Source organism: Apostichopus japonicus, chromosome 8 (assembly GCF_037975245.1).
Source record: "Apostichopus japonicus isolate 1M-3 chromosome 8, ASM3797524v1, whole genome shotgun sequence".
Lineage (NCBI taxonomy): Eukaryota > Metazoa > Echinodermata > Holothuroidea > Aspidochirotida > Stichopodidae > Apostichopus > Apostichopus japonicus.
In genome coordinates this window covers 5,895,521-5,905,477 of record NC_092568.1, presented here as the reverse complement: position 1 = coordinate 5,905,477, position 9,957 = coordinate 5,895,521, and the positions used below count along the sequence as shown (strand labels likewise).

At 37.0% G+C, this 9,957-nt stretch overlaps 1 protein-coding gene across 5 annotated transcripts; it reads left to right on the top strand.

Annotated features, from left to right (window-relative positions):
• Positions 1-39: 39 nt before the first annotated feature.
• Positions 40-8,268, top strand: LOC139972180 (uncharacterized). Of its 5 annotated transcripts, none has more exons than XM_071979180.1 (9): positions 40-358; positions 1,888-2,068; positions 2,922-3,151; positions 4,049-4,136; positions 4,450-4,605; positions 5,177-5,280; positions 5,756-5,850; positions 6,211-6,290; positions 6,916-8,268. In XM_071979180.1, exons 2-8 carry the CDS (start codon positions 2,030-2,032, stop codon positions 6,285-6,287), a joined length of 789 nt encoding a protein of 262 aa, XP_071835281.1. In that variant the 5' UTR covers positions 40-358; positions 1,888-2,029; the 3' UTR covers positions 6,288-6,290; positions 6,916-8,268. The 5 variants fall into 5 exon arrangements, with proteins under 5 accessions (XP_071835281.1, XP_071835282.1, XP_071835279.1 ...); XM_071979181.1 differs by having other exon boundaries at positions 6,211-6,294; XM_071979178.1 differs by having other exon boundaries at positions 6,211-6,294; positions 6,887-8,268.
• The last annotated feature ends 1,689 nt before the right edge of the window (positions 8,269-9,957 follow it).

Here is a 9,957-nt window from a genome sequence, read left to right as displayed (position 1 = left end):
GTTTGTTTTGAACTTTAATCGTCTGAATAACGAACACTGACTGACGTGACCGCCATACTGTTTCAAGTAAGCTATCTGTCACTTCTTAGTTGCAGGAGGAAAAGAAGCAGGATTAAAAGCGTTGATGAATCAGATTTTGTATCACTTGCAGAACTGTCGTAATAGTTTCCTTCAAATTCCACTGTCAGTGCCACTTTAATCAATTCAATCACCGTGCAACATATAATTTTGGATACATAGGCGCCTGGCCTAGGCTACCATACGTACAGTGTAGATGAGCCATGCCAAATCTAGGTTGCATGCATTGATGTAGCTTTGTTCACAAACAAAATTTGTCGAAAGTCGAAACTTAACTCTCGTGAGTATTGCGTGAACAAGCGCATGTGTGTTTCATTTTGGTGCAGCACTTTTACAAAGAATACAGCGGTATGAGGAGCTATGGTATACTGGCTACTACGTACTGGAAACGTTACAGTGAACTTTGTTAACCTAACGTTAGGGCATAGCCTAGACATACTTTAGTCATAGCCTATACTATAGCAGGGTGGGCTCATAATTGACGCACTTTAGCCTAGGATTTGATCAACGATGTCTATCAAGGAAAAATCCTAATCACTCAACTGTATGTGTTTTTCATATGTGTAGCTCCTCAGAAATGTAATGATCTCAAAATATTTAAGGTCCTGTGCTTAGGGCCTACTGTATGTACAATTGAGCAGAATTTTACCACAAAATGTCTGCCGTGTCAAGTTCACAATTCCCCAACATAACAGTAATGAGAACCAGCCCTGTAATTGTAGGTGACATTTCAATAACTTCTTTTATAAACTAGCTCTTACAATCAGCACGTGCAAATAACAGGTTAACAATTTCATACATTTAACTACATACAGAACATGTGGCTTTCCTCATGCGATTCCATCTTTGTCAATCTGACGAAGGAATAAGGAAGGCGATCACGTTATTCTCCTGGACCCAAAACGAGGGCAGTATTCCTTATTTGTCTGGCTGCAAGGTCAATAACATGTTATCTTTGCCTTTCGTCCAGCGACTGGGGCAATAGTTTTATTCCTTATTAATCTGGCTGAGGGAGATTAAGTTGATGCATTCTTTCCTGCGGATGAATACTGTGGACACTACATTTTATTCGTCCAGCTGACCGGCGAATAACATAATATGTTTCTCTTATTCTGACTGCCGGGCGAATAGGAGTGACCTAATTGAAATGTTAACAAATTAATACTCCTTACATCGGCCATGATCTCAGTTATATTCTCAAATCCGTTTCTTTACATGATACTTATACATTTGGTAATCATTGGCAGTCACAGCGAAATACAAGTCGCCAAACAAAGACTAAATTAACCATCTGAAACTAGCAAAGTTCCTGTATTATAGCACAGTGTCCATTACTCTCTTGATACCTCTATGACCTTATTAGCCATGTTAACAACATGTATATACAGTATATGCAACATTATTCATTTTGACTGATGAAAAACTGATAGCACTAGGACTTTGTGATGTAATTCATGGAAATGGCTTTCTAGTTGTAACATTTGGTGAAGCCATACCTATAATAGGGGTTTACATGTAGGCTTCATTATGTTGGTGAAGTTGTGACCTCTGTTCAACTAGGGCAATTTTGTCAGGTACAGTATTATTATTTGCAGGTCTCTCTTTGAAACAGTTTGTGGTCTCCAAATCAGACTGGTTCTTGAAACAAGACTGGAAATTTAGTGGTACTAGTTCTTTTACTGTGAATTTTCTCCACAAGCATGCCTATGAGAACTGCAAATTCCAAGAAAGTGGCAGACGACTTTTAATTGTTTAGATTTTCCATTCTGCCTGATTTATTTTGTTATATATCTTGTTTTAATTCAACAGGTTATTGTGTCAACAGGTTAAGCATTGAAGTGTCACTCACAGATGCGTCTAAATTCCTGACCTTATTCTACTAAATAGCTGTCTACAATTGTTTTTGCTTTCCTGGTTGAGGGACACAGCGCTGTCTGTATCTTCTGCCAAGATGTATGGCAACATGTCAAATCTCAGTCAGTCCTCTCAGGTAAGGAAACTAAAATAAATTCATCTTATTATAACATTATTATAATTATTATTATTATTGATGAGTCTTTGGGCATCAGTTGGAATTTATTGAAATAATACCTCAAAAGTTTAATGGATGACACTGTCAAATCTTACATGTATAGCTTTAACAAATTAACAGTACAGACACATTGTTGCAATATTATTACCATTGTACTGTTTGTCTCATACAGTATCATGGTCCCATGAAGTGATATCATGGGGAGGAATACAAGTGTTAGACAATGGTGAAAATTACCAATATCACCAGCTCATTGACATCTTTCTGTGCAACCACAACTTATGTTGCCAAGAGCTGTGGGCATGAAACTCAAACCCTAGCATCAGCCTCAGGGTATAATTAACCAGTATCACATCGCTAAATTCTATGCAAAATGGTCAAATTGCTATACAAATGTAATGTTTTATAGCACTAGTTTTAAGTATTTATACACAGCAGCCATAAGTATTTTATAAGAGACAAAATTCAAAACTGCCACACAAAATTTGAACCCCAAATTAGTCCCTAAATATTTTTTCCACATCAAGTTTTTCAAACAATTTTAATGGGGTTGATTAATGTTAATTTAGTGTTCATATTGCAGGTATTTAAGTAGAAAGAGTGACAAAATGTTTGGAATCGCAAAAATCAATCATTCATTACTCTTGAGTTAACCTGCATTTAGTGAAGATACATACACGTAGAGGAGTGTCTTTGGTTGGTCATTGGCAATGTTATTGCTACACAGAAAAGCTACTTAATGTACAGAATGTAACTTTGAACATCACATGCAAACATTGTTCATTACAAATTCTATTGTTTGTGATCACAGGATGACGATGATGACAGAAACAGGAATTTTCCAGTCTACCCTGGCAGCAACCCTCCCTCTATACAGCGCCAGTTGACGCCTGCCTCCAATTACCCTGCTAGTAACCAAATGATGCACCCTTCTCAGGCCTATGGTGGTACTCCCTCAGTTTACTCCCCATTTCCTTCCACCCCAAGAACACCAGCAACCCCTGGAACCAATGAGGCTGCTGGTATCATTCCACAGTTACAGTAAGTGTTTCTCTAAGTCTTCTGCTTAACACAGCTGAATATTTTTCATTTAGCATAGACATATTTTATGTGGGGTATTTGTTCTCTCCCTGAAGGGTGCACTAAGCTGGTATCATATACCAGTTAATAGCTATATGTGTCCTGATTTTATTATATACACAATAGGTACACAGTGCTCAGACCTATTAGCTATCTGCTCTGATTTTATTGTACACAGTAGCAACTCTGTAAATTTATGTAACTTAATATGTGTTAGTGAGGTTGCCACAAAGTGAACTTTTGCACTGACATGAAGCCTTTATGAAACATTATTTTCCATAAGCATCCACTGATTCAGTTGGCTCATCCCTGCAACAGTCTCCATAGTGTGTCCAAGTTCACCAAAAGATAATTTAAGTTGGACATACCATCAAGTGACTGACTCCTCTTTTGGGGAATCCCCTCAACATGCATACTCTAATCTATCTGTGATTTTCATCATTGTATCCTTGTCAAGTAGATCAATGCCCACTCTCTCTACCTTATTACTATCTGTACAAACACCATGCAGAGATAAACCTACAGTAGCAATGATGTTCATACATTAAACAGATACAAACTTGACAATGATAGTTATAGAGTACCCGACCAATGCTTGAAGTGTCTAAAATAGTGTTGAAACTTAACTGTCATGTAAGAAATAGGAAAGCTATGACCCAACAGTGGGTCAGTGTAAGTGCATTACTACACTACTGCATTACTACACTATGGGTACATTACTACACTACCAATATCTGTGGGCTATGGATGATCAGTGTACATTGTTAGGGGAGAGAGGTAAGTACAGCCATTCAGAAATACCCAAACAGACAACTATCATCATGATACTAATCATCTTGTATTTACATCATTCCACAGGAATATAGTATCCACAGTAAGCATGGGCTGCAAACTGGACCTCAAGAAGATTGCCTTACATGCTCGAAATGCAGAGTACAACCCAAAGGTACAATCGTAGTAATCTTTAGCCTCAAGAAAATTAACTTTGCAAAAAGTCTAAACAGAAGTAATTGCTTCTTCCCTCCCTGTCTTCTGGCATTGCAATTGAAATGGAGCAAAAAAAGTCTTCTCCTTTTGTCTTCTTTAGACACCCATTTAATGAGTATTTTACCAATTTAAAATTGAAGAGTTTACCTGGACATACATATTTGTGAAGATTTAAGTTGGGAGACGGTTGCCTAAAGTTACAGAACCTTGAAATGATGGCTTCTTGGCAACTCTGTGTCAAATGAATTTATATTACTTTTTCCATCTTTCAGAGATTTGCAGCTGTGATTATGAGAATTAGAGAACCAAGAACAACTGCCTTGATTTTCAGCTCAGGGAAGATGGTCTGTACTGGAGCTAAGAGTGAAGATGAATCCAGATTAGCAGCTAGGAAATATGCTAGAGTAATCCAGAAGTTAGGTTTCCCTGTGAGTATTGAATGTAGTCAACACCACATTTGATGGCAACCATAGTTAATGTAGGAAATAGTTGGATTAATTATAGATATAAAAAAAAGTCATAGCCTAATTCATAAACAATATGTGATGTCGCATTCCAAGTTTTAGTAGCTCCTAGGGTAAGGTACATGAAAATGTCAGACATGTAGAGCTATATCATTGGCTTCCAGTAAATTACTGTAATTAATTATTCTATGGTACTTTCTGTGCATGGGAATAAAGTCCTAATAGCCATCTTTAAAGTACACTGTAGAACATGTAACCTCCTCACAACTCTATTTGATGGAGATAATGATTCCTACAGCTAGGGAGTTTGCAGCTGAACTTTCTTCTTGTCTTCATTAAACATGTCATGAGAACAAACTAAAGAAGAAACATTTGATGTCACAGCAAGAAGAATTGTTCTCTGATTTGACCATTTAATAGATTGGTTTGTTAATTGCTGGATTGATTTTTTTCCTTCTGTATTCTCTTCATCTTTCTTGTAATTAACACATACATATTTTCATATATTGATAATATCCTTTTGTCTCTTGGATAGGCCAAATTTTTAGACTTTAAGATCCAGAATATGGTCGGAAGTTGTGACGTTAAATTTCCCATCAGATTAGAAGGACTAGTCTTAGCTCATTCTCAGTTTTCAAGGTAAGGACGTATTTCTCAAGTTTGTTTTTCTACCATTTTTTCTTGATTTATGCTGTGAGTCATATTAGGGTATAATAACTTCAGTTCTTGTTGAAGACTTTATTGATAATACTATCTTGTAGATTCTGAAAGAACCGTTTCCTCTAAGGAATACTATCAGTTTTACAATTGAAACTATTGGTATCAACCCTCTGTTGTACCATGCCAAATTGAAGAAATTCAAACTCATGAAGCAAATTATGTGTCAATCCCTAATAAATTTTAGAGTTTTCATCAAATTGTGGAATCTCAAAGGATGGGGAAAACTAATCAACTCATTTACATCTGAGAAAACATTTAAAGACTAGGTTCAAATTATCAGTTTGTTGTCTTTGTTTAGGTTCTGAACATAGGTGGTTGAGATTATTTTCTACCAGTAGCTGGGGTCAATATTTGATAATATTATAACTCTCTCTCATTCTTTTCTTTGTTTCAGTTATGAACCAGAACTGTTTCCTGGGCTTATATATCGTATGATGAAACCTAAGATAGTACTTCTTATATTTGTGTCTGGAAAGGTAGTCCTCACAGGTGAGCTTTCTCTTTGTCATGTTATAATGGTAATGCGAAATTACTGGTCATGCAGTGAAAAATGAAAATATGGGAATTAGGGTGCTGTGGCAGTCTAATTCTATTGGTCTATTGGGTGCTGTGTGGTAGTCTTTTCTCAACGGTGTGGTATTTCACCTCTGTTCACATCTAAGGTTTTGTGGCAGTCCAATTCTGTTCATCTGTTGGGTGTTCTACAGTAGTGTAACTCTGTTCAGTCTGGTAAATGTATTTCACCTCTGTTCACAACTAGGGTGTTGTGGCAGTCCATGGTGGCGTAATAGTATCAGTACATTCACATGATGGTTCACGTTATTTTGTTTATTGTTCTCTCCGTGACAGGTGCTAAAGTAAGGAAAGAAATTTATGATGCATTTCAGAATATCTACCCCATCCTGAAGTCCTTTAAGAAGACATAGTTGGTAGGTAAGCATATTAAGTTCACAATTTTACTTACTTCACTTTGTGAAGTTTTAATATAAACATTAATGGCTTATCAATCAATTCGCTTGACTAACTCTGGATGATGCTGAAACATTGAGCAAACATTAATTGGTAATTAAGTTTAGAAAAACATTGGTAATTAAGTGTCTCAGTTTGAGAAGAAAGTTTGAGGGTGCCAGTAAACTTCATGTTGAAGGTTAGTGATGAATATTTCATTTTGTAGCTAATTTGGGGGCATTACTGCTATAAGCATTTTATTACAAACTCTATGCAAACACTTCTCAGAATCCCTCTAGTAACTAGTGGTATGTTTTATATACAAGATACAGGCTAAGTATTCATTATATAAAGTGCATAGGCATTCATTTTCATTGCTTTTTAATTATTGGTTTGGTACAAACAAGACTGTTGGAGTATTAAACATTTGAAGTATTGACACAATTGTAACATTGGAAAGTATATTTTATTCTTGTTTGATTCCCTGGTAGGAGATATTAGGGACAATTTACTGGTGCAAAAACATACTGCTACTCAAATGACTCTGTGATTTGTTATTCACTATTTTATATGACAGGTGCTGTTATCTTTACCTTCAACGAGCAGTATAGCCAACGAACCCAGAGAAACTGATGGAACATGTTTGAAGAACATGAGAAGCGGGACGATGAACTGTTGGTCATTAAAGAAAGAGAATCATTTTAATGATTCCAAGAACAGCAAAATAGATCCAAGCATGGATGGAGAGGTCTCACAAGGTTCATGATTGAGTCGAAGACGTGATGATGAATTTCATTTCTTGATGATACAAACATGTCTTAGGAAGACTTGTGTATCACCAGCTGACAAGGATTTGAGGGTGGTGGAATAATTGTCCCAATCAGTTTATTTATGGACATCAGCAAAAGAGAAAGATTACCACCAACGAGAAATATTCTTAGAGGAGTCATCGTAGAGTCAGACTTGTTGATGATTTAAACTTGCTGATGATGCAATTCCAAGTCTATATATTTGAATGTATCATCAGTTAGCAGGGTTGTGTTTGTGTTGTATCCAGGATCATAGAATGGTGTCTGGGTAGAGTTATTAACTGAATCAAAGAAAAGAACAGATCTCAGGAACTGTAAATGTCATCAGACCACCAATTTAATAGATTCTCCAGGACTATTGGTTGGTGTAAAATGAAGACTACTTACTGATATTGAAAGCAACAGAGAAAAGACATGATTGCCTTTGACTAAATAGTCAAGGATCATCTCTTACTTCTGAGACTTCATTTGAAACTATTATTTGTAAAGGAATTTGAGAATGATGCCTATACTTGTAGAGAATGTTTTGTATAGAGAATTCCAGGAAGAAATATAGTGCTCCAGATTGAAGTATATCACTCAGATATGATGTTCAAGATTTTGTGGAAATTAAATATAGCGCTGAAAGTAAAATCGTTAATATGTCTCAATTAATTAAGACAAAGAATCTTGAAAGAAGTGTTGAAAACTTGTGACATGTTATTTGTTTTCCAATGTTGGTAAAAAAAAAAGGATCTTAAAAACAGGAAAACAGTGGCTGTATCCAATCAATAATAGCATGCTTTGAAAATGTTTTATGCTATTTGTGATGGGACAGATGTCACCATTTAAAAGCCTATAGATAACACCTATCCTGATTATTAATGGTAGGAAGTGGACAGTTTACATAATTAAATATCAATGTTGCAACCAAAAGAGTGGTCTAAAAAGTTGCATTCAGAAGACACAACACAATTGAAAAGTAGGAAAGGAGAGTTTATTTATACTTGAGTTGTCTTGCTACAATTTCTTGTTTCTGTAAATATTTTTTATGTTTATGTTTATGTTTGTGTTGCTTGTTTATGTTTATGTTTGTATTTTTGTTTGCACTCATTGAAAACCAGCTCAACAAAGGAGTCAAAATAAAGAAAGCCTTTTAGAGAAATAAGAACTTGGTTTACTTTTGAATGTTTTGTTTTCATGTCCAAAATTCTGTTGATATTGGAAAATATGTTGGGTGGGGGTGGGGGGGGGGGGTTGGAGCATGGATTACCTATATAGTTCAAGATTTTTTGGTAAATTTATGATCAGGTAGAAAGTTGTGGTTACACTTCTTCACACACTGGTTTGATGTAGCTGTTACTGATATCACATCCACCCACTGCCAAGTGCCTAATTACACCTAATTCACTGTTATTTCTTCCATGTTAGAAAATGTAATGGCAGTTTGGAGTCATCAGCTCAAGTAAAGTTACAAACAAGAGAGTACACTAGTAAGAAACGACATCATAGGTTATTACTCTGGCACACCACTCAGAAGGACCGAATTTGATGAATTTATGAACAGAGCACTACTGCTGTAAAATTAATGGTCTTCCCAAACCAGCATGGTTCCAAGTCTTTTGGGGAGGGGAACGGTGAAGCAATCAAATCTGTTCATGCTGATAGTGTATTTTTGTTACTTTTTACTTTTTGTAGATTTCGATCACTTCGTTTATTAAACTTATGGTCACTTCATACGACCCAGTTCACATCTTTTGAACAGGTTGCCCGAGTGTAAGGAGTATAAGTAGGCAACCGTTGCATTTGGTTGTGTTCTCTCTTATACACTGGTAAACAGGGGTGTATCCAGGGGGGTGTGCTCAAGGGTAAGAAAAAAGAGAAGAAAAAGGGGGAAAAGAGGAGGAAGGAAGGGAAAAGAAAGAGAGAAAAAGGAGGGAGAAGATGAAAAACGCCAACTACACCGGGAAGAGAGAGAGGAATAGTGACATAATTACAGCGCTGATCCCTATTATATACACAGGGTAGCCAGTGACTGATCGAGGATTGCGGAAGGGGCGTGCGCCTCACCCTACCCCTTACACCTAAAACTCCATTTTTGACGTTTCCATTTTGCCTCTCTCACTAATGTAGCTATATATATATATACTATATATGGTCTATCATAACGCGTGTGTGTATGGACACCTTAAACAATTGTACACTTTCACTGGAGAATTGAGCACATCTCCTGTGAATATCATGTAGTGGATCCAAGGGCGTATCGTGGGGGGGGGGGTCGGACGCACCCATCACTTCTTGAGATTGTTCCCATCTGCATGAAAACGCGCGCTCCACAACCCTACGCCCCCCCCCCCCTCTAATCGCTTCCCGATGAGTTACGAAACTTAATTAATGACCTTCGCCTGTAGTACCAAGACCTTGAGAAAATCCGGCTACACACCACTTCATCGATAACAAGTGATCGAGTTGTGTATTAGTGACGTCTTGAGGTCGTGCACTGACCTACATGCAGCGTGACCTCTCCCGATTTTGGGGGTATCAAAACCAGAAATTTTCTTGTATACGCTGCGCGCCAATTGATGGTGGCGCTCCGCTTAGTTGGGAATTCACGCCCCCCGGATTAGAAAAACCTGGATACGCGCCGTATAAATATTTTAATTTTCTAAAGTTTTTGAATGAATCTCTGCTTTTAAGTTATGAATTTCATCTAGGCCCAAACCAGGCAAATATTTCAAAGATATTATGACGTGTGAAATCATTCCCCTTCCTACGGAACCGTAGAAGGGACATTGCATTGACGAGTTACCAAATTGACAAAACGACAATTATCTGCAAATTGACGAGGTGACGAGGTGTT

What these genes read in the sequence shown, in the direction of transcription:
- LOC139972180 (XM_071979180.1), top strand. Translation starts at nt 2,030, where the DNA reads ATGTATGGCAACATGTCAAATCTCAGTCAGTCCTCTCAG. An exon ending in ATGCAGAGTACAACCCAAAG is followed by an intron (nt 4,137 to 4,449) that starts GTACAATCGTAG and finishes TCCATCTTTCAG; the next exon opens with AGATTTGCAGCTGTGATTAT. An exon ending in GCTCATTCTCAGTTTTCAAG is followed by an intron (nt 5,281 to 5,755) that starts GTAAGGACGTAT and finishes TCTTTGTTTCAG; the next exon opens with TTATGAACCAGAACTGTTTC.